At 48.2% G+C, this 22,030-nt stretch overlaps 10 protein-coding genes and 2 non-coding genes across 12 annotated transcripts; 6 read left to right on the top strand and 6 right to left on the bottom strand.

The window, feature by feature from the left end:
* Window positions 1-1,516: 1,516 nt before the first annotated feature.
* Window positions 1,517-1,921, bottom strand: FMAN_11326 (uncharacterized protein; the record flags this gene model as incomplete). The annotated part of the gene is made up of 1 exon (XM_041834125.1): window positions 1,517-1,921. The coding sequence occupies one exon, from the start codon at window positions 1,919-1,921 to the stop codon at window positions 1,517-1,519; it is 405 nt and encodes a 134-aa protein (XP_041684420.1).
* An 807-nt stretch (window positions 1,922-2,728) lies between these two features.
* Window positions 2,729-4,424, top strand: FMAN_11325 (putative aldehyde dehydrogenase; the record flags this gene model as incomplete). Its single annotated transcript, XM_041834124.1, has 5 exons — window positions 2,729-2,850; window positions 2,906-3,107; window positions 3,158-3,718; window positions 3,772-4,038; window positions 4,089-4,424. The coding sequence occupies 5 exons, from the start codon at window positions 2,729-2,731 to the stop codon at window positions 4,422-4,424; spliced, it is 1,488 nt and encodes a 495-aa protein (XP_041684419.1).
* Window positions 4,425-5,075: 651 nt separating this feature from the next.
* On the top strand, window positions 5,076-6,401 carry FMAN_11324 (uncharacterized protein; the record flags this gene model as incomplete). The annotated part of the gene is made up of 1 exon (XM_041834123.1): window positions 5,076-6,401. One exon carries the CDS (start codon window positions 5,076-5,078, stop codon window positions 6,399-6,401), a length of 1,326 nt encoding a protein of 441 aa, XP_041684418.1.
* A 149-nt stretch (window positions 6,402-6,550) lies between these two features.
* Window positions 6,551-6,979, bottom strand: FMAN_11323 (uncharacterized protein; the record flags this gene model as incomplete). Its single annotated transcript, XM_041834122.1, has 1 exon — window positions 6,551-6,979. The coding sequence occupies one exon, from the start codon at window positions 6,977-6,979 to the stop codon at window positions 6,551-6,553; it is 429 nt and encodes a 142-aa protein (XP_041684417.1).
* A 713-nt stretch (window positions 6,980-7,692) lies between these two features.
* FMAN_11322 (uncharacterized protein) lies at window positions 7,693-8,601 on the bottom strand (the record flags this gene model as incomplete). The annotated part of the gene is made up of 1 exon (XM_041834121.1): window positions 7,693-8,601. The coding sequence occupies one exon, from the start codon at window positions 8,599-8,601 to the stop codon at window positions 7,693-7,695; it is 909 nt and encodes a 302-aa protein (XP_041684416.1).
* Window positions 8,602-9,199: 598 nt separating this feature from the next.
* tRNA lies at window positions 9,200-9,301 on the top strand. The gene is made up of 2 exons: window positions 9,200-9,236; window positions 9,258-9,301. It is a non-coding gene; the product is annotated as a tRNA-Ser (tRNA).
* A 386-nt stretch (window positions 9,302-9,687) lies between these two features.
* FMAN_11321 (uncharacterized protein) lies at window positions 9,688-10,374 on the top strand (the record flags this gene model as incomplete). The annotated part of the gene is made up of 3 exons (XM_041834120.1): window positions 9,688-9,724; window positions 9,783-9,861; window positions 9,912-10,374. The coding sequence occupies 3 exons, from the start codon at window positions 9,688-9,690 to the stop codon at window positions 10,372-10,374; spliced, it is 579 nt and encodes a 192-aa protein (XP_041684415.1).
* A 375-nt stretch (window positions 10,375-10,749) lies between these two features.
* Window positions 10,750-11,916, bottom strand: FMAN_11320 (uncharacterized protein; the record flags this gene model as incomplete). Its single annotated transcript, XM_041834118.1, has 2 exons — window positions 10,750-11,486; window positions 11,541-11,916. 2 exons carry the CDS (start codon window positions 11,914-11,916, stop codon window positions 10,750-10,752), a joined length of 1,113 nt encoding a protein of 370 aa, XP_041684414.1.
* A 2,853-nt stretch (window positions 11,917-14,769) lies between these two features.
* Window positions 14,770-16,310, top strand: FMAN_11319 (uncharacterized protein; the record flags this gene model as incomplete). Its single annotated transcript, XM_041834117.1, has 5 exons — window positions 14,770-15,026; window positions 15,074-15,095; window positions 15,144-15,460; window positions 15,517-15,900; window positions 15,950-16,310. 5 exons carry the CDS (start codon window positions 14,770-14,772, stop codon window positions 16,308-16,310), a joined length of 1,341 nt encoding a protein of 446 aa, XP_041684413.1.
* A 330-nt stretch (window positions 16,311-16,640) lies between these two features.
* Window positions 16,641-16,730, bottom strand: tRNA. The gene is given in 2 exon segments: window positions 16,641-16,684; window positions 16,694-16,730. It is a non-coding gene; the product is annotated as a tRNA-Ser (tRNA).
* Window positions 16,731-18,686: 1,956 nt separating this feature from the next.
* FMAN_11318 (uncharacterized protein) lies at window positions 18,687-19,151 on the top strand (the record flags this gene model as incomplete). The annotated part of the gene is made up of 1 exon (XM_041834116.1): window positions 18,687-19,151. The coding sequence occupies one exon, from the start codon at window positions 18,687-18,689 to the stop codon at window positions 19,149-19,151; it is 465 nt and encodes a 154-aa protein (XP_041684412.1).
* Window positions 19,152-19,988: 837 nt separating this feature from the next.
* Window positions 19,989-21,164, bottom strand: FMAN_11317 (uncharacterized protein; the record flags this gene model as incomplete). The annotated part of the gene is made up of 2 exons (XM_041834115.1): window positions 19,989-20,413; window positions 20,468-21,164. The coding sequence occupies 2 exons, from the start codon at window positions 21,162-21,164 to the stop codon at window positions 19,989-19,991; spliced, it is 1,122 nt and encodes a 373-aa protein (XP_041684411.1).
* Window positions 21,165-22,030: the final 866 nt, after the last annotated feature.

Genomic DNA, 22,030 nt, shown 5'->3' with positions numbered 1-22,030 from the left:
ACTCCTTTCTGTCAGTAAAACTCAATTCGAGCTGGTCGAGCTTCGTCCTAATCCCCAGTCTGAGATTAATCCCAAATGCATCAAGGAAAGCCTTTATTGTTCTACATGCCTCTTATTTTCCAGGACATACTCTATTTATAAGAAAATAGTAAGTGAAAATTATGATCGACATGGCACTGATACTACAACTTGAACTCCTTTTTTCAGAAGTAGATCTTTCATAAATTCTATGATTTTGAAATCGACGTACGAGTTACAGATAGTTCAGGAAAAATAAGAAGAGTTCCCGTAGTTCTTGAAAGCCTATTAAGTTGGTTGCGTTTCATCCAGCCTCACTCAAAACTTAGACGTCCAACTCATAAATAAATCTTTATAACATATCGCTACAGATTCAGTATTTCGCTCATTATTCAAGGACGGAAGACTCGATCTGAAAAGCTTATGGAGTTAGAGCCCAGATGCTATCTCGTTCAGCGTCCAAGTTTTGTGAACGAGCAGCTCCAGCGTGAAGTGGCTCTAGGATATATATGGCCCTTGCCGATGATATATCCCGTTTCGTCACCCGTGCAACCAGTACCGGCGCTACATGCTTGATATCTATCTTTAGCGACATAGTTTCTTCGAACTGTTCGACTTGATTCTCAGGTCCCTAGAGCCAAACGAAAGGACTGCCCGAGTGTCTAGATTGAAATGCATGGCCATCAACACAGGAATGCGTCTGATCGTAAGCCTTTGAACCTAACTATATCGACTTGAATGGTGATGAAGCGGCCCTACAGAGGTTTCGAATCACCATACACTGCGATGCGTGAGTTAATGCGAAACTGTCCTTGACTCTTGATTTGATGTTGGACATGGAATATAAGTCATGCCAGTTTCCACCTGCTCCTTGAATACCGACCAGCCAAGATTATTCGGATGGGAGATCACATAGCCAAAAACTGCTAGTCTATAGCTACTGAAAACCATAACGTGCTCCTGTCATCGTATAGTAGATTGTGATTTCTAGCGCTCCTTTGGCATTCCGGATTTGTTGATAGCGTTTCATACTTAAGCTGATTCGGCGAGCAGCAAAGTCCTCTTCTGTTAAAGCAGCTTGTACCGCATTATACAGAAGACCTACATCAGTTCTACTCATCAGATATCTCTATAGACCTAGATCAGGGTCCACGGTTGGGGTGATGATCAGGGATGCTTCAAAGTATGAGATGGATCTAGGATCTTGAATTGCTTTAGCAATAATATCTGGCTAGACTAAGCCGCATGAGTCTTGTTCTTCTTGGGGTTACCATTGAGAGAGCTTGCGCCGTTAGTAATCATTCAGTGACGACGGGCCAATGGTGGCGCGCTCATAAAGAGCGCATAGTGTCGTACAGAAGGAGGTGAGATAGAGACCAGGGACAACCTTTCAGCCGACCTGTTTGTGCTGCAGAGTACTGAAATCAGCGAGAAAGAAGTAGGGTCTATATAAGGCGTGGCAAAGAAGAGAAAATGCTTAATAAATTTTGCTACACAATTACTGCTGGATATTGGCCTCCACCTCGATCTCAACGATCATGCCAGGAATACCCAACTCGGTAACACCCACACAAGTCCAAGTTGGCTGATGGTCAGGCATCCACTTGCGAAACTGCTCAACCATGAGGTCAAAAGAGCCTGAGAGGGAGATGTGATAGCTTCTGACGGAGTGAACGTCTGTCCAACCCCTTGCGCCAGCGTCTTTGAGGTTCTTCTCAACGTTCTTGAACGCAAGGTCAATTTGACCCTTGAGATCTTCTTTGTCGATGTTGCCTTCGCTATCCCATCCGCCTTGGCCGGAGCATTTGATGGTGTTGCCGATGCGGACAGCTTGTGAGTAGGAGTATTCTTTGTTGTTGGTCTTTCCGACACCTTCGTAGTTGTAGTAGGTGAGATGGGACATGACGAAAGTCTATTTGTATAAGGTACCGAGATCAGACTGATAGGGAAGTTGGAGGCTTACGTAGAGCTGGGGATTTGTGACTGAGGGGTATAGATCTTTGAACAATCGCTGTGCTCGATGCTCGTATCAGAGGCATAGTTGCCCTTATGTACTGCACGACATGATACGCAATCACCACCACCCAAGACCTTGGCGCATGGCCATGATAATCACAGAACCTATCATGAAGATTTCACCTCGGCCACCTCGTCATGCTACAACGACCGAGTGGTCACCCAACATTCCTATTCCAGTTTGACTCCCTCGCTCTTGAGAGCTGTATCTTACTGGCCCCGCAGAAGTGCCCAGAAACATCCCAGATGCAGTATAAGATAAGACCTGCCTGGGGATTGCAAGAGGCCCAAGAAGTTACCCAAAGGAGAATAGCCCAGTTCCCCCGCATCGCGGGGTTGTAGATATCGTTTAGTGTTCGTCCTCATTCTGGCCTGAATACTTTCCTGACTTGAACTGGGACATGATGAGAGACTGCATGAGGAAAGGTTTGGGGCCAATTGAAGCGCTATCAGTTGAATGTGCAGCGGAATTGTCATGATTGAGGGAACCCCGCAAACAGTGGATGGACGCGATGGTGTCTTAGTTGGTGGTAGTTTATTGGGTGTATGAGTCCCGAGGACAGCCGCTGTCATTTGATGCGTCGCACTCATTATAAAAGATGATACCCCATCCTTCGTCATTGTAATACCTTATTCTACATTCAGACTCCTCTCGTCCAGTCTTGCCCGCCTTGCGTCTCTTGCCTATCTCACAATGGCATCAACTACGTCAATCACATTGCCCAACGGCAAGAAGTACGACCAACCCACTGGTCTCTTCATCAACAACGAGTATGTCGCTGCTTCAGGCGACGAGTTCACAGTGACAAATCCAGTGTAAGCTCCCAGCAGCCCTCGACTCTCCAATTGAACGGGAACTCACACGTCCCAGCACCGAGGAAGAGGTCATCAAGCTCAAGGGAGCTTCAAAAGAAGACGTCGACAAGGCCGTTCAAGCTGCGCGCAAAGCCTTTGAAGGTGAATGGTCAGAGCTCGCTGCTGTAGACCGCGGCGCGTTCCTCTACAAGCTTGCTGATCTCATTGATCGCGACCGCGAGCTCATCGCCGCTATTGACGCCTTTGACAATGGCAAGGTACGTAACCTTGCTCCTCGGTCCAATTGCGTCGCTGACACTGTCGCTAGCCTTTCAGCGCTTGTCTCGCTGGCGATCTCGACGAGTCGTACAATGTCTTCCGATACTACGCTGGCGCCGCCGACAAGATCAGCGGCAAGACAATTGAGACATCTCCCGCCAAGCTCGCATATGTACTCCAAGAGCCTCTTGGCGTCTGCGGACAGATCATCCCGTGGAACTTCCCCTTCATGATGCTCGCTTGGAAGGTCGCGCCAGCGCTGGCATGCGGTAACACAGTCATCCTTAAGCCCGCCGAGCAGACACCTCTGTCTGCTTTATACTTCGGTAACCTTGTCAAGGAGGCTGGCCTCCCTGCTGGCGTTGTCAATGTGCTGCCTGGTCTTGGTCCCCAGACTGGAAAGGCTATTGCTGGACACATGGACATTGACAAGGTTGCGTTCACAGGCAGCACCAATACTGGCAGGGCCATAATGAAGGATGCCGCGAACAACCTCAAGAACATCACGCTTGAGTGTGGTGGCAAGAGTCCTTCAATTGTCTTTGCGGATGCAGAGCTGGAGCAGGCTGTTAAGTGGTGCCACTTTGGAATCATGGACAACAAGGGAGAGGTGAGCTTCATAGCCCAGTAAGCAGCGGCATAGATACTGACAGTATGTCTCAGGTTTGCACATCCACCTCGAGAATCTACGTGCACGAGGACATCTACGACAAGTTCCTTGAGAAGTTCGTCGCTGTCACAAAGGAGAATGACAAGCTCGGCTCCCCCTTTGAAGAAGCAACAGTCCAAGGTCCTCAAGTCTCCAAGACCCAATTAGATCGAGTTATCTCCTATATTGAGGAGGGGCGCAAGTCTGGTGCTAGACTCTTATATGGTGGTAGCAAGCACGGCGACAAGGGCTACTATCTCCAGCCAACAGTCTTTGCAGACGTAGGTTTCCGCTCCAACAATACCAAAAGATGTTCTGACTCAAGTAACAGACTACCGAGGACATGAAGATCATGAAGGAAGAGATCTTTGGTCCCGTTGTCTCCATCGCCAAGTTCTCGACAGACGAAGAAGCTATCGCCAAGGCTAACGATACATCCTACGGTCTTGCAGCTGCTCTATTCACCGAGAAGATCTCGCGGGCACACAAGGTCGCTCGCAAACTTCAGGCTGGCATGGTCTGGATCAACTCATCTGGCGATTCACACTTTGGTATCCCCTTTGGTGGATACAAGTCTTCTGGAATTGGTCGGGAATTGGGACAGTATGCGCTAGATGCCTACACTCAATCCAAGGCTATCCATGTGAACCTGGGATTTGAGCTGTAGGGGAATCTGTGTAGAGAATTTGATATGAGATAGCCATAATGATACCATTTGTTACACGAATGATTGCTAACTAGACCCTGCTGACTACTTGGTGAGTGACTATTCTCCAGCTCGGTTATCTTCCGATGGATCCCCAACATATTTAGTTGGTATCTGAGAGAATGCGACCTTGGACTCCTTATCAGCGCCCTTATCTTAATCAGCCAGCCCCAAAAACAGGCAAGTCAGTAACTCGGAGAGTCTCAATCGCGCCGATGACCGGAGTCGGCATTATACTACCTTGTAACTAACAGCGCGAGACGAGCCAACACTCGGGTTCTGTTTCCTCTTTATCGCATCCGAGCCCCATGACCAGATTTCGGACCGCCTTATCGGACGCGCGATCTCCGCTTTATCAGGAAAGCACGTAATCTAATTCGTTGGAGGCTTGTCCATGGAGAATGACTACAAGCAAAAGGGCGTCCAAAAGATACCTGATAACATCGGCATTCGTGTCTCGTTGCCCGAAATGCTAGATATAAATGATAGTATTCAGGCTTATCTGAGTTATACTCTAGATATGATAAGCCCAGTAACACATCTGAATTTAACGTACTGCTCCTTACCGCGCGAATAGTCCCCCTTCTACACCAACAATATACCACAGTCACAATGACAGTCACAGACCCAGTCAGTCCAGATGCTATCAGGGCCATGTTTGCCTCTTCCCTTTCGAGCATGTATCGACGTGAAGTTCCCCAATACGGCACACTCCTCAAGCTTGTATCCGATATCAATCACCAAAAACATCAACCCATCGAACCTCGTATCGAGGTTGAACGCCATGGAGCTATCAGACTTGGAACACCAGAAGAATTAGCCATGATGCGGCGATTATTCGCTGTAATGGGAATGCATCCTGTTGGCTACTACGACCTCACTGTCGCCAATCTTCCAGTTCACGCAACGTGCTTTCGACCTCTCACGCAGGAAGCACTGGCATACAACCCTTTTCGTGTATTCACATCTTTATTGCGGCTTGAACTCATCGAGGACGAGACACTTCGGACACAGGCTGCCGATATTTTGCGAAAACGCAACATCTTTACAGATCGATGTGTGGAATTGATCAAAATATTCGAATCACAAAAGTCTTTCTCCGAGGACGTATCAAAAGAATTCATAAAAGAAGCCCTCGAAACATTTCGATGGCACAAAACATCAACAGTTGACATGAAAACATACAAAGCTCTTCGAGAAGCACATCCCTTGATCGCAGACGTCGTCTGTTTCAAAGGACCTCACATAAATCATCTCACGCCACGGGTTCTCGACATTGAAACAGCACAAGTTGAAATGCTTCGATATGGCCTCCAAGCCAAAGACGCCATAGAAGGACCTCCACCAAGGCTTTGCCCTATCCTCCTTCGCCAAACAAGTTTCTTAGCCCTTGATGAAGCGATTGCCTTTTCAGAAGGAGAAGAAACTGGAGGAAGCCACAAGGCGAGATTTGGAGAGATTGAGCAGCGTGGAATGGCATTGACGCCCAAGGGAAGACGTCTATACGATGATCTTATCAACGAGTGGCGAGGGTCTGTGGCCGAGCTCACGTCTGATGCTAAGTCTGGCTCGAAGGAGCAAATTCTTGCAAAGGTTTTCCAGAAGTTTCCCGATGACTTGGAAACCATTCGAAAAGAGAATCTTGCATACTTCACATACAGTCCTGTTTCTCAGCTACCAAAAGACCTCGATGCGAGCATCGACAGTCTTGTCAGCTCCGGGGCCATTAAGGCTGAGCCGATTACATATGAGGATTTCTTGCCTGTCAGTGCAGCTGGAATCTTTCATTCAAATCTAGGAGAAGATGGCGGGGTGAGCCATGTCGCAGAAGCGGATCAAGAGTCTTTCGAGAAGAGTCTTGGATGTCAGGTTAAGAGGGAATTTGAGTTGTACAGTGAAATGCAGGAAGTGTCGATTCAAGGATGTTTGGAGAGGTAATGGGTTATGAATGATGATTCTGATTAATTTAGCGACTTATAGAAGGTAATAATGATATGAATATGACTGTTCGATCTCAAAGAATAGCTCTCGTAATATATTGATGTAGTTATCCAATGGTACAAATCATTCGATTAGGCTGATCGTGGTTAGATCTTCGCTGATGACCCCCTCGCGTTCGAACTCTTAGCATCGACCTCGATTTCCAGCCTCATACCCGGCAGTGCCAACTTCGCAACGCCCAACACAACACCTCCAGGTCGGTTGTTAGGAATTCGCTTCTTAAGAGCCTCAGCTAGAGGAGATAGTGTGGCGTCAATATCGGTATGATAGCTGCGTATGTAGTAGACGTCTTCCCACCCACGAAGACCAGCTGCTTTGAGAACATCATCGACGTTTTGAATTGTCTGTTCAGTTTCCTTAGTGACGTCGGTGGATATTTCTCCTTTAGAATCCCAGCCGCCTTGGCCTGAGATTTTGAAGTGGCCGTTGCCGAGATCTACGGCTTGGGAGTAATGGACGGCGTCGGAGAGGGTTTGGGTGAAGCCGGGAGGAGTGGTGTATTTTACTGAGGGCATATTGTAGGTATAACAGCAGAGATATATTGAGGACTGTGAAATTTGAATTGATGTAACCGCGAATCCCTCGTGTATTGTCGGAAGAAGGTAGTGTGAAACTTACCCCGTCGTTCAAATGAGGCCGTCGTAAGTTTATATACGCCCAGATCAGATAACGTTGAAATAAATACAGCCCCTTTCAATTAATAATTCAGGACGCTGTTATTACAGCTCTTACACAGTAATTGTACGCTTGAGGACTTGTTGTTGGTCTTGGCCCTCGGCCGGCTTGGATAACCGTGCATGCCGTGTCAGTGGCTTCAGCTTAAAAAGCTAAAAAGCAGTACCTATCGACAGAAACAGTAATTATGAGAGAGAAATTACGATGTTTATTTTTAGTGTCTGACCAAGCTCATGCCGGAAACCGGTGAAGAGGTGCTTAAGACTTCGTAGCTCAAGTTAGGATGAAGCTGTTTGCCAGTACAGTCAAGTCTAGGCTTTTCTGGATAGTACCATCAACTATGTCCTCGAATGGTGTGAAAGAACACATGGAAAGTTGGTCTCTCTCATAAACAGAAATGTGTACTGGCCAAGTGCTACAAATGACTTGTAGTGATGGTGGTGGTGAAATTTCACTCAGCCATGCTTTGTGTGTTGAAATTCAGATCTCGAGGTTGAGGTTGGGATGGAGCAACTGACTCAACTAGTCTATTTGCGTATCTGTGCTACTTAATCTACATAACTAGCTCGAGAAGGATACTAGCGACCAAAGCAGTAAACACCGTCAAGAGCCCGCCTTTGCTACCGGCGAATGCTTGTGCACCATTACTATCCTTTCCACCTCCGTTGCTTTGACCAGAGCCCTCTCCAGTGCTAGATGGCACTAAGGCACCTTCTGTCCCAGTACCTGTTGCATCCATACCTGAATCGGTCGTTTTGCTGGGTATCGCGGTCAAGCTCGTGGTAGGTTTCACAACAGCCTCAGCAAGACTGCTGCGGGCCCTTTTGACATCCAAACCACAAGGCTTCGGTTTCGGTGAGGCGTCTTCGGCAAGAATGGGACAGCCAACCGTATAGTTGCGTTCAACCTTCACCGCAGTTCCCCCAATAGCGCAGCCATCGTACTCTGCGATAGCCTTGCGTGCAGTCTTTGCGCCAGGGCGAAGAGTAAAAGTTACATTGCCAGATCTTTCGAACTGATTGTTCTTCAAGAGAAGACTGCCGTCTTTGCGTGGCTCGCAGACAGTGGTCCACCGCAAATCCCACTTGAGGATACAAGAATCTTCTTCGCCACGCCAGTACTGAAACTGGTCACCCTCGTCAGCATCAGCGATGGCTTTGCTCGTGTTGAGAAAGTAATAAGGCTCCAAGTCAGGTAAAAAGTCCAAGTATAGTCGGCCGATGCCGAATAAAGTATATGCACAGTTAAGTTCCCAGTTGAGTGTGCCACTGAAGGTGGTCAACACTGGGGCGTTTTGGAGGCCGAAGATGACGGGAAATGGGGCTTCGGCGGCGTATGTATCTTCCCTAGGAAACACGATGTCGACTTCGCCGATGGCGGGGAACGAAACAACATCTTCGTCGGAGGCAGCTGCCAGGACTGCGAGGCCTGGACTGATGAATGTCGACGAAAAGGCACGCATCTCAACGTCGCCGGATCAATAGAGCAAATAAGCTTGAATGAATGAACATCCACTTCCAATATTCACTGGGAGATAAAGAGGTACTTAAGCTTCTTGTGGGATCGCGAGCGATAAAACGACCTAGTCAGCCCTTCTCGAGCATGGATCCATCCCTGTTCATTGCATTCAAACCAGCACGATTAGTGATCAGCTGAAAACCATGAAACAAGTCGGGCGTCTCGATTTTAATTGCGAAGGGCAATCTTCGTCAATCATCCATGAATTTATATTCGTCACATGCACTTAGTCAGGAAAATGTGGCCATTTAATTGAGTTGCGAAAAATAGAAGGTACTCCTTCCTGGATCGTGAATCTCGGTGTATGACTAATAACCTTATCTTCAACCTTATATCGAGTGTAAGTCGAGCTAATGAATTGCTGGACCGATACATCAATGACCATGGGTTCCTTGACTTGAATTTCCGAAGGAATTTGCTGTAGTGATGAGGCATGCTGATTGCTGAAGATGGATGAAACCAGAATACTCGGAGTCTTGCAAAAACTGCAGAGCTAGGTTGTTAGACCAGAGTTTGATCGTGAGAAATGTCTAACAACCACTGGCAACGTGGCGGAGTGGTTAACGCGATTGACTCGAAGCGGTTTAAAAGACCCTGGTAATCAATTTCCTTCGGGAGCGCATGTTCGAATCATGCCGTTGTCGTTTCTTTTTTATTTCTTCTAGTATTTAAGTTCCTGAGAGCACACCACCACCACTGTAGGCCTGTTTGAGCGTAGAGATTAAACGCGATTATCTGAAATGGCCTAAGTATTTCTCTTTTTACTTAACCATGATAGTGTCTGGCCGGTAGGGTCGGTGTCCTTCATCCGGCATCTTACATCCGGCAGGTCGCACAACAAACACCGATGTTCTCGGTAGGCTGATGTCGGAAGAAGTCAAAAGACGCGAAAAGCGAGAATCACGTGTGAATGCAAGAAAGACTTGTGCTTTGATAGCTCAGATCTTGTTTCTCAGATTGTCATTGAATGCGTAATCAACTCGTCTAAAAGTACTCTGAGATTGACGTTTATTGTCACTGGTTAGTCACCATGAGCATACAACGACTTGGCCTTGGTGCCATGAGAGGTAAACCACATTAACTTGGAAGTGTAATTTCTATAGCTTTGCTGAAGCTTCTCAATAGGCATTGGACGACCGGGAGTCTTCTTCAACCAGAGCGTCCCCAAATTGGCTTCAGCCCGTCTGTTGTCCCAACAAACAAGGTGAGTTCCCAATTTCAACTTCCTCCTGGGTTCTCTCTAACTCCCATCAGATCTTCTTACAAAGAACGCCCAGCGATTGTTCACACGAGCCAGAAAGAAGGCCACGACATTCTCATCAAACAACGCCTCAACCGCCCCGTCACTCCAAACCTCACAATCTACCAGGTCGGACAAGTCTGGTTCAGTGCATCAGCATGGACTCGAATAACAGGCCTTTCTGTAGGTGGTACAGCTTACCTGACTTTGTGCGCCCATGCTGTAGCTCCTTATCTTGGAATGAGATTTGACTCTGCTGCTTTGGTGTCGGCTTTTGGAGCGTTGCCTTTTGCTACCAAGGCCGCAATTAAGTTTGGACTGCTAGGGTTTCCGTTCGCATATCATTTTATCAATGGCATTCGACACTTGGTGTTTGATCTGGGATTTGGATACAAGAAGGCTCAGTTTAAGAAGTCAGAAGCAGCTACGTGGATACTGAGTATTCTTGGTGGTCTTGTCTTGGCCTTCTGGATCTAGATGTTTAGCTATTTCACGATCGAGGATCAATTCAACGTCCATTAACTATTGCTAAATAGCATTGTAGAGCCATTCCTATTCTCATCATCCATTCATCTGGTGGCAAGTGGCGTGGAGCTTGATCAACAAAAACGTTTTCTTTCTATGAGCTATAAACAGTGATGCAAAATTCTATATAGACAATGAACTTAGTTCCAGACCAAGCAGGCACTTCTCCAACAAATCGCAAATCGCTTGCCCAGACTCATCACAACATCTGCTAACTTCCCAGCGTCGTCGGGAAACCCGGGTATATCGGTAACACGGTATTCTAGCAGTATCCACACCCGTGGATACAGCCGGTCGCATCCCGGATTTAATTCACCGTAGGATTCTCTACTCGTCAATCTTGGCCGGAGGTGTACCTCCAGGAGCAGCACCAGAAGGAGCAGATCCGCCCATACCGCCACCAGAGTTCTCGTTGGCAACGCCTCCCTCCTTGTAGTAGTAGGCAGCAGGAGACACGGAGCTGGACTGGGTGGAGTTGATGCCGAAAGCGAGCCAAGCGAAAAGACCGTCGCTGATGCTGTCGCCGAGAAGAGTGTACTCCATAAAGGGGTCAACACCATCGGTCTGTGTCTCTTCGCTCAGAATACCATCATCTTCGTTGAGGGTGAGTTCCTGGGTGTTGGAAGCATAAGGCTCGAGGGTTTCGACTTGGGAGATGAGATCTTGGTCGAAGAAGGCTTGTCCAACGTGGCTGGCGTAGTTGTCTCGGCCGAGGGTCTGGTTGGCAAGGAGAGTCGCGTTGGCATGAACCATGACGTGGATATGAGTAGCACGGCTGGTGTAGTGGCCAGGGAAGATAGACTCGAACTGAGCAACACCATCAGAGTCGGTCTTCTGAATGCCTCGAAGCCAAGTCTGGTCAATGTTGGTCTCATCAGAGCTATCGCCATTGCCGTTGGCAACGATACCAGAGTACACGCCAGTGGAGTTGCAGTGCCACATCTCCAGGTAGACATCGGGGACAGGGTCGCAGGTTTCGACGTCAATGACCTGGTAGTCGAGGATGATGTTAAGACCCTCTTGATCTTCAATGATGTTCTCACGAACGTATTCGCCGGCCACATCTGGATTGTTTTAGCTAATGTCCCTGAAACAAAAAGGAAACGGAATTTACTTACAGTAAGGACCCTGAGTAACCTCGGGAGTCAAAACACAAGAGTTGATGCTGGCAAACAGGACCGAAGGGGCAGTGCAAGGGCTGAAGCCTTGAGAAGTCTTGTTGTGAGAAGTGTTCAGGGCGGTATCAGCATCGCGCTTCTTCAAGCTTCGCTTCTGGCGAGCCTTGTTAACCTGGGCCGAACGACGAGCGATGTTGCGAGCCTCAATACCACGAGCTCGAAGCTTGGGGGCACAGTGGGCGAGGGAGGATCGCTTGACAGAATTGAGAAACTCGCGACGTTCGGCGGCCTCGTGAGCAATATCATGTCCTGGATGGGCCGAGGCGATGCTAGCCGCGATGGCGAAGCTGGTGAGGAGGCTCTTGAAAGAAGGCATATTGATGATTTCAATGATAGTTTGTATTCGGTTAGAGAACGATCTGGAAGAGACTGATGCGAGTGATGGGGATATCGAGATTGTGATTGAATTGCGGAAACTCATTCTTTATATCTATCGTGAAGCTCCAATTCCACCGCCTCTCGATCTCAACAGCAACCCACATACCGAGTGGCACTGAGGCTGCATATTCGCATTGTCGAGAGGCGCATGGACACGCTGTGACGCGTTAATGTTACGGATAACAACCAAACGGTCAATTTCTCCGAATAAAGCTGCCAAGCTAAGAATGAAGCATAGACGGCACCTAAAAAGCACTGCCGAGGTCTAGTTTAGGGCCAGCCTATAGCGGAGAATGTAAAACGAGTCAGGCAAAAGAGGTGACGACGATTGGCTCGCGAACGCGCAGCTCATGCGAGACACGCGTGTTGTGGGGGGCTCGTCGGGAGGTGGGAGCCCACATCGCGAGAGATCTTCACGATGTCATCTCAAAAGTCGAGATGGGGAAATGCGTGTGCGTATGTCGTATTTGAAATTGGGGTTTCTCATTGGTTGGGGGGTTTGAAGGGTGTTTTCAAGCTTATACTCAAGCTGACGTAGTGGTTTTCTAGACTGATGGTGCACGTTTCAAGACTATTACGAGCAGATAATCGGTGCCTGTACTCCGTAGTCCAGGACAGGTTTCAGCAGCTTCATAGATCCTGTCGTCCTTTCATCATGGTAGTTGAGAGTAGAGTTAGGGCATTTCTGTAGCTTTCTAGGTCGTCTCCCGGCCTATTACCAGATGAACCAAGAAGACATAGCCATCATGCTCTCGCATTATAGGATGTTGTTTTACTTACTCAGATACTTTTGCCGTTTCGTTGAGTTACGGGACTGTCATTGACAAGCCAGAGGTGCCTGTTGAAGTAGGTATCTTGTTGATGAAGCCCCCGATGCGCTGTTTGGAATAATTTACGTACCTCTATGGCGTTTTTGTAGTGTAATTCGCGATACAGGGATTCTTTCAGTAGCCGTTAACTTCGTTTGGGTACAGTTTCCCAGACTTTTGGCCTGATTTTGCCAACTTTGGGTATAAAAGCGACCTAAATAAATGGGCGAAACACCCGAATATGAAGCGCACGATAGACGGATGTCATAGCCACTTTATGTTGAATTAAAGCCATTTGCGAAAGAGCAACTTATCGACGATACATTAGAATGTAGTAGCTATCCATTGGTAAAAAATAATACTTGTAGGATTTACGATCAATACCCCCGACCAGTGAATCCATGAAGTCCTCGAGAATTGATCCTTCTTCAGGGTAGCTTTGAAGTGAAGCCGGAGTTGTTGCGCGACATATTGCTGTTCATTTATATTCCTGTGATAAACAATCCCCCCACTTGCTGATCTCGATTACAATGATGCGACATAAGGATGGCCAAGAACTTTAAGATGGCAGATAGGGCTGTCACAAACCCAATTCACTTAACTTTACTGGAGCCCTGTGCATCCAGGACATTTTGACTTTTCAATACTTCTCATGCTTGTCAGCTTTCAATCGTCTAGACTCTAGAAAAGTCCCTTGGTGCAACATCCCGCTAGAATAAGGCCAAAGCCAAATCCTATCCATGGGCTGCTGCACTGGAACTTTCCAGATGCGGCCTCTTGGATGGGTTTCCACAGACAATTCTTGCATCCTGCACCGCTTCAGTTCTAGTCCAAAGTTGCGAATGAGCCGCATTCTAGTCTGCCATTCATTACCCGCTTGTTGGGCCTTATCCGAGCTGTTGGCTCGTCTAGCCATGGTCCGGCCGAGAACGTGTTGTGGCGCTTGAGTTGACCCAGCGTGCCGGTCCGCCATCACATTGGTACATAAGTAAGATTAGGGCGGTGTCTTTATGCATTTTATGCTGCAAGTCCCGGCGTGTTTTTGCGGGATTAACTAATCGTCGATTGGGTGTTGAGATGCAGGGGTAGCGATACGAAGGGGAACGCCATCCTTGGAGTATCACCATCGCCAACAACCTTGCTACTGACCAACTGCCTGAGCCTCGCTGTATTATTGGATGTCCCACTGGCCAGCGGGAGCATTCCAGAAGAACAATTCTCGTCGCACAGTCTTGACTTTGCGTTCACAATCCGCAAATGGGATCTGTGGTCTCCGAGTACAGAGTAGGTAACTTACCTTATCGCAAGCCACCAATTGTGTTGCCGGTTACGCGGGGAACGACCAAAAAACGCCGAACTATGGAATGGTGGCTTCTTGGCCCCTTGGGGTACAGTACGGAGCAAGGAGTACGGAGTACAGTAGCATTTGTTGATCGGACCCCGGACATTATCGCTTGTGCTAATTTGCGACGAGGCAAGGGAGGCTGTCAGCTGTGCATGATCCCCTCTCCCACGAGGCTCGGACCCTTCTGAGACACTTCGGTTAGAGAAGATGGCAAATTAAAACTGCGTTCGCGGACGGGACTAGAGAGTTCTCAGTCAAGCGGGTGAAACTATGTATTAATGGTGGAATCAATACCCGCACCATCTGCAGCGGATCTACAGCCGAGTCCCCAGAAATCAGATCTAGTTAGTGGTACGAAGCCTGAAGGCGAGGCCAAACTTGATGGTGCCTGATAAACTTTGGGGCTACGAGACTAGCGCATCTGCAGACCTCAGATCACCTTGGGCCTAGAACTAGTCAAAGCCAATATGTGATTACACATGCGAGAGACATGGCTTGCTCAGATTCCTCTTAAAGCCGCGTCTCCATCCCCATCCCCATCCCGCGCTCGCTCTGCCGCTGTTTCTGCGACTCTCCATCTTATTCTGCGTTCCACGTGTTTTCCCTTTCGAATATCTACGTACGCAAAAAAAGAACAATGGCCGTCAACGAAGTCGACAAGTATCTGTGGCTGGCATACTGCAAGGCTGTGCAGAATGCTGTCGGTGGTCTGCCTGGACATAAGCCTGCTTTGTTCTTCACAAAGCATGCGCAAAAGGCACCAGTCGCGTCACAAGATATCGACCCGGCCTATACGAACTACGGAATCAACAACATCATCAACAATTTCTTACAAACTAATGATCTCTTCTATGATCCGGCTCATCACAAAACCTATACTCAGTGTTTGCTCGAGTAAGCACCTCGTCACCATACAGTGCGCATGAACTGACCAAGATTAGATATCTGATGACTGTCAAGATTGTACGTGAATTGCATGTGCAACAAATTGCTTCTTCTAATAAGTCATAGGGTGAGGGTGATCAAGTCCGGGTAACGATGATAGGCCGAACCCTGGCAAGTGCACTTGACCAGGCCTTGCGCGAGAGGGATCGTGCCCTGGAGACCTTTGAAAAAGAAGAAGGCTACGGCCTCACGGGCGAGCAAGACTTTTCTCAATGGTGGCCATCGCATGCTCCCGCATACTCGGCAGCCAAGCAAAAGGTTGAGGCCGCAGCCGCAGACTATCAGGCCACCCTCCTCAGCATAGGTGGACCAACTGCCAGTTCGCTAGCCAGAGATTTCAATCGAATCGTCAAGGCCCTGATCGGCGGGCAGTCAGTCCCAGGGTGAGATATCATCTTCCGAAGCATTTTGGCCGATTTCTGAATCCTAACCTTGATAGCATCACGATGCCTGCTTGTCACGCCTCAGCTGACATCACCCGTGAACTTCTTGAGAGAGACAGAACACCGCACGCCATCACATATGTCCCTGAATGGATGTCTCTTCAGTACACTGCCCAAGTTGAACACTGGATGAACGGCGTTGGCGATGGTGACTCTTCTACTCAGATTAACGTTGCTGATGGTAGAGAGGTCAACGAATCCGACTTTGGCCATGCATCCACAGACGCATTCTCCTATGGACCGTGGTTGTCTTTCTCTACCGGCAAAGGAAGTACCAACGAGAAGGGTGTGTCTTTCGGTTCTATGGACACCGATACTAACCTCGACGTGCAATTCTCGTATGATGAAATTCAAACCATTTGTGTTCCGGCTGGTGATTGGTAAGTTGTACTTGTCCAACAAGATTCGCATATGCTCATATCATCCTAGGAACGTTCCTAGCCCGGGACGACGCTATCAGTTGTCAGACACCGCCTCTGAAGAGTCCCGCAACCTTGCCTTCCCAGACTATCTCGTCGTCGTGAGGAACCTCGGCTTCAAGGTCTACATCCGAGATTACAAGGTTGCGGGACAGATCGACAACTTGTTTGAGGAAGCCAAGTCTTCTGGTGGTTCTGTCAGAGTTTTCGGTATTCCTGCTACGCCGGATGGCAGCCCGGATAAGGCTACTGAGGAGAATGCCCATATTGCTGAGTGGGATCTCGGCGCTGGCATGCTTTCAATCAGGCCGACTACTGATGCCGGGTTTGCTTCTGTTGTGGCTCTTGTTGGTGAGCTGAACATCAGTTGACTCGTGTCGGGGCGAGTGTAGTCTTGGTTGCTGTTGTCTGGATTGTTTTACAATCATTAAGTCACTCAGCAATGAAATGCATTTGTCCTGGATATCCATAGAACTTGATCAGTATCACTAGCAAGATATTAAGTCTTCTTTCAGAGAGCAAGTATATAACAAGCCCTAAGATATATATATACTTCCTTAAAGTTTATTATAGTTAATAATTAATAAATGTCTTAAATCCTAAGTATCTTAGCCTATACAAGGCCCCCACTCGCAAAAGGCATTGGGATTCACAACAGCAGAGATGCAAGGATTATATTTATAGAAAGACAAAAAGAACATCGACAACGGCAGGATTCGAACCTGCGCTCCCGAAGGAAACAGCTTAACGGTGATTCGAGGCTGTCGCGATAACCACTCCGCCACGTTGCCTAGACCGGATTGATGTTATTCCCGTCGCAAAGAGCTGCCATTACAGCGCGAGGTCGCACAGGACATACTTGAATTGACAGGAGGATTATAATTTGTTGAACAAAGTCATTCATACGAAAATGAAAGTGGTTTGCCGGCCATTCAAAGACGGTGTTTGCGTATAGTAGCATCCAGATCTACCAACTTGAGAACATGTGACAGACCTAGTCTGTTGCGCAGAAGAACAGAACACCCAGGAATCCGTCAATGAAGAGACCAAGAAACATGAAAACCTCGATCAAAAGGAGGACAGGAACCAGAGCTCTTTCAAGACATCTATCAAGGCCTTTCTAAAAAGGAAACAGGATCAGAGAAAACTTCGAAAGGTTAAGAATGAGCGGGATAAACTTGTGGCAGCCATCCGTGCTTATGAGAAAGCTCTTGACACTATGGACGTCATTGAGGCAATCACGTATCTAGAGTCGGTTTATCGTGAGGTCGGTCTTCTCACATGAAGGAATTTCTGTGCTATCGGAGTTGATTCCCATACGAGATTTCGGCGTGGCGTATCATGTATCCTGGACGAAAACCATCATAAAAGACTTATGTAGCAGCTTATTTAGATTATAGTTCTCTGTACCAAGATATGCAAATGATAGCATTGACTGTTATGGATGAATGTGAATTTTGTCAATCTTATCTTGTTTCACACTGATATCAAGGGATTTCGCATGAAAAACAGACTTAATGTCCTACCTATCTTTAGCAACTCACCCCGAAGCTACCTAGTACCATGCCGCGAACTACACTTCAGCGTGGAATCATGCACACTGGCGCAGTGGTCCAGCCGGTTCTGGTAATCCAAAACGGCGGACCATATACAAACAAATAAGTAACTACACTCTCATCCTGCCAGTGATTCGACCCAGTCAGCCAGCTCATCGAGCCATGGTAGGCCGCCAGCTGTGTTCCGTGAAATAAAATCAATCATCTGCTAAACGCTTGGACTCAAGGAAAAAGAAAAAAGAACAACACCAAACGCCCCCCATTCGGGTTTCCGCATTTTACCGTTGGTGATTGTGGCAGGGGTTTGTATCTTAGGTATCGTTTGATGTATTAAGTTGGAACCTGGTTGTAAACCTCGCCAATCAGAAGAGCCAGTAACCGACAATTTAGCCAGCCTGGAGATGACTTTACCGCCATGCTGCCCATTCGCCGTCAAGAGTGACGTCTGGTGACCTACCGTAGCCTGGGGGCTTGGGTATTGTCGTTAGCTCATGCGTAGAAGAAAGCGATAGACTACCATTTTCACCACCGCCTTTAGGACCTGTCACTTGGCTGCCTGCACGGTAATCACGGTGGCAATTAGCCACCTAGTAACCTCCATGAGGAACCCAGGGCAAGAATAGATGTTTTTTCAACCACAACAAGGTCTCAAATACTTCATGACGAACATGATAAGCGTAGGAAAAAGAGATAGCAGCTGCCATCATTTGTTAAACCTTTGGCCGAAATCACCGCATCCTTTCACGTAGAGTTTGTCACGCATTGCAGAGAGGTGATATCCATCCTGATAACGTGGCAGTGGCTTCTGCGATAGACATGGGATAGTTTCACCGGTTTTATCCGGAGAGTTTCCAAATGGGGCCATGATACTAATTGCTGTGTTTATTTCTTTGTCTTATGGCTACGCCGGCTGAGCTTCAAGCCAAAGCTAAAGAGACGAAACAGCGCCTAGAGCTATATTGTAATCAACAGTCAGCTACGAACTTCCGATCATTGAACAGTTAAAAAGAATTAAATCTCCCTCTTACACCTCTACTATAACGCCTGACTGGACCTTCTTCATCAGTCTCTTCTCTTCAATCTTGATCAGATCACATACCGCTTGCCCTACGCAGCCGGCAGAGTATTCATTCTATACACAAAACGACAAAACATCAACCGTTTCATTCTACACACAACAGTTCTACCAACATGTCTGGCCTTGAGATTATTCCCGTAATCACCGGCGCGGTGAAAATGGGCAAGGAGATAGCGGACATTGGGCTCTCCGTTCGTGGCATGCATCGGGACGCTCAGGCATGCACAAGATTGGCCAATCAAATCAAGCATGACATTGAATATGCTCAAATTCTCCTCAACACCTCGAGAGATCTGATCTGCGACCACGAAGGCATGCTCAGCTGGATTACCGGGACAATCTCCGAAACCAACGACACACTCGCCAGGTACAACGGCTATATCCCGGAAGAAAACGACAAGGGTGCAGCTCTGAAAGCCTTGATGGAAAACGAGCGGAAATGGGAAGAATGGGGCAAGGCTCTCGGAGCACACCATTCTTCCCTCATGGCGGCAGTCAACGTCATGCACCAGCTCAAGTTGACGCTGAAACCGAAGCCGAAGCCGAACTGGGCAAGCAGCATGCCTCCCGATTTCTAGGGGCCTACGACAGACGAGCTGCCTCAAGCGGACACTTACAGTTGAGGAGTAGGGGGTTACGCGCCTCTGATTTCCGGTTTGGCCATCAAATGTCCCGTGCGTGCTCGAAGAAGGATGCCATTTGATTCTCTGTTTTCATTACTATGTTAGTTTCTTTCGTCTTCCAAGGATCATCCCGACCGTATCCGAGGCACTACAGTTCTTCGTGCCCTCGCCCCGGAGACGGAAATTTCCAGCTGAAATTCAGGCATGGGGGAGTGTGGGTTCTGGTACTGGTCCATAGCATGTTTCAATCACTTACTAATATATTTTGACATGGAATGCCGAACGTACCAGGATGTGAGTGACTGTGATACGTGAGCCTGTGACTGGGCCGTGCTGCAAGTCGTTTCTTTTCCCACAGCCTTGGCATTGCTTGGGCAACATGTCTTCAGCAAATGATAGGAGTCAACAGAGACTGCAGCACAGCCACGTCTACTCCGTACCTATTGGTAAAATGGACTGGCCCAGGCCACTCACTAAGCGAGCGGCTGTGATTTGGCGATCTGAGTCTAGTCTAGGACTGCAAGCTGCTTGCTAATGGCTGCTCCTCGTCATCTTGCTTCTCGTCCAAGTTTAGGAATGCAATTATTGCACGTCAACATGCTGGATGCAATTCTTGTATTCTATGCAAACTAGAAGAACGCGAATTGACTGATTTATTGGCCGTTAAAGATAAACTAAATACAAATTGTTGCATCAGACAGAAAGGGAACCACAAGACTCCCAGAAAATAAACGTCGAGCCTAGATAATCAGGAGCTTGACACACAAGCAGCTACTAGCTTAGGGAGGTAGACTACTCTTTAATCTTTTCTACCTCAATGGGAGCCCATGGGGTCCCAGGGTACAGGGCACCCGGCCTGGTCCATTTGACCTGGCCATTCCACATGAATCGGATCCTTGGGGTAACAAGGCGGCCTTGGTCTGAGACCCAGTCAGCCTCCCACTCTGAGGGTTGCCCAAAGAAAATGAGCGCTGAGTTTGCTGCGCGGCCAAGTTGGGTGCTGAGCCTTTCTTTGATCACATCGCCTGGACGGCCGCCGGCATCAAGGAGCTCCATTTTCAGCGCATCAGCGATTTCGGAGGCCATGGAATCGACCCTCCTCTGCCGTGGGTCACTCCCGTCATCGGGGAATTCTGTCGCGGGTATGTATATCAATTTGTAAAGAGGCCTGAGCAACAGGAGGGTAGCCTCTCTCCAGACCGAAACGAAGTCCTCGGCTGGGGTCATGTTAGCAGAGCCCGCTGCAAAGCTGGCATAGAAAGTGAACTTACTCAGGGCTACGTAACGATTAGGGATGAGCTGAAAACAGCTTGAGACCTCAGGAGGCAACAGGCATTCTTGAACGTCGCGGGTGGGCTGCCCTGTATCTGAGAGGCTATAATCACCACACGGAACTTTGTTGTAAGTGGGATGCATTCGTTTGTAGATGAGTCGGATGAGGAATGTCCAGATGGCGTAGTATCGGGTATCTCGGTCACATATCAACTCAGACCACGTCTGACCTTCCGGGGGATTGCCCGCAAGACGGGTGAGTTCTTGATCATCGAACATGGACCTCTCGACGGCGGGCATAATGGTAGGCTTGATGGCAGGATTTTGGCCGCCGTAAACAAGCTTCAGAGCGAGAAACTTGATGAAAACCTCGAAACTGAGATTCTCATGTATTCCCTTGGGTCCCACGATAGTATGGAGACGCTCGTGCAACTTTCTGTGCTGCCAAGTGATAGGGTTCGGGACAAACATGGGCACTGGGTCGTGCTGAGGAGTGGGAGCATTCGTGGCTGAAGCTGTTTGCTTGGTAGAGACCTCAGAGACATCGCAATTGGGCCTGATTCTCAGAAAGGCGAAGAAAGAAGCTCCACGTGCAGTCCTTCTCAAAGCCAGGAAGATGATTGCGAGGAAGAGGGAAATCGTGCAGGCCCCAGCAGCCCAGCCGATGAAGAAAGATGCTGCAAATGAGAGAGCCATCTCCACGGCGATGATAAGAGTGACAGCAGAGTGTAAATACAACAGATGAGAAAGAAAAAGTGTCGTTGTAGTGGTTGGGGCAAAGGGTTGAAATACCCAAGTAAAGATTGCAGGATGAGTTGATGTGAGTGAGGGAGTGAGTTGGTGGGGACTGGCAATCAGGACACAAGGTCGATTGGTTGAAGTGCAAACCTCCCGTCCACTGTCTGAATGACAAAGGTAGGTACCTATCTCATCAATAATGCTCCACTAGCGCAAGACTAGCCATGGATCTGTTGGTACCTAAGCAAACTTGTTTTGAATAAAGAAAATGTGTCGCAGTGGAGCAGTGTGGCTGGCTTGGCTTGACCTGGCTTGACTTGACCTGACTTGACTTGACTTGAGCCTGGATGGATCATCATCATCATCAGCCCTCCCTCACGGACTCACTCCAACATATTCAAATCAGCTGCCTTCCCTGAGTGAGCTAGCCTAGAGTGCAAATCCGGAACTTACATGGCCAAATTGCAAATTGCAAATTGCAAGTGGCTGGTTGGTACGTACCACACATCATTCAGCCAACAAGTGATGATCAGATGCACAATCCCGCCAGCACCCTTGGCTCTGTTGCCGTTGTGGCACTCCAAGCAAATTGTTGTACGGTAACCCTGGTGACAAATCATTTGTGACACCTTGGAGTCGGGAGCGGAAACGGGACAACACGGCAGAGGGAACACAACACCCGTTGAGGAGTCTGTCTCCTCACCCGGCGGCGGTAAGCTGGTAAACAGGTCAGATGAAGGCGCACAAGGAACCAATTTCTTCGACAGTAGCCAAGGTCTTTCTCTACATTCTCAGCTCAACTTTTGTTGATTCACTTATCATGC

The sequence above is a fragment of the Fusarium mangiferae genome (genome assembly GCF_900044065.1).
Source record: "Fusarium mangiferae strain MRC7560 genome assembly, contig: FMAN_scaffold008, whole genome shotgun sequence".
NCBI classification, from domain to species: Eukaryota; Fungi; Ascomycota; class Sordariomycetes; order Hypocreales; family Nectriaceae; genus Fusarium; species Fusarium mangiferae.
Note: the sequence above shows the minus strand (reverse complement) of the source record. Positions and strands in the feature narration are given on the sequence as shown.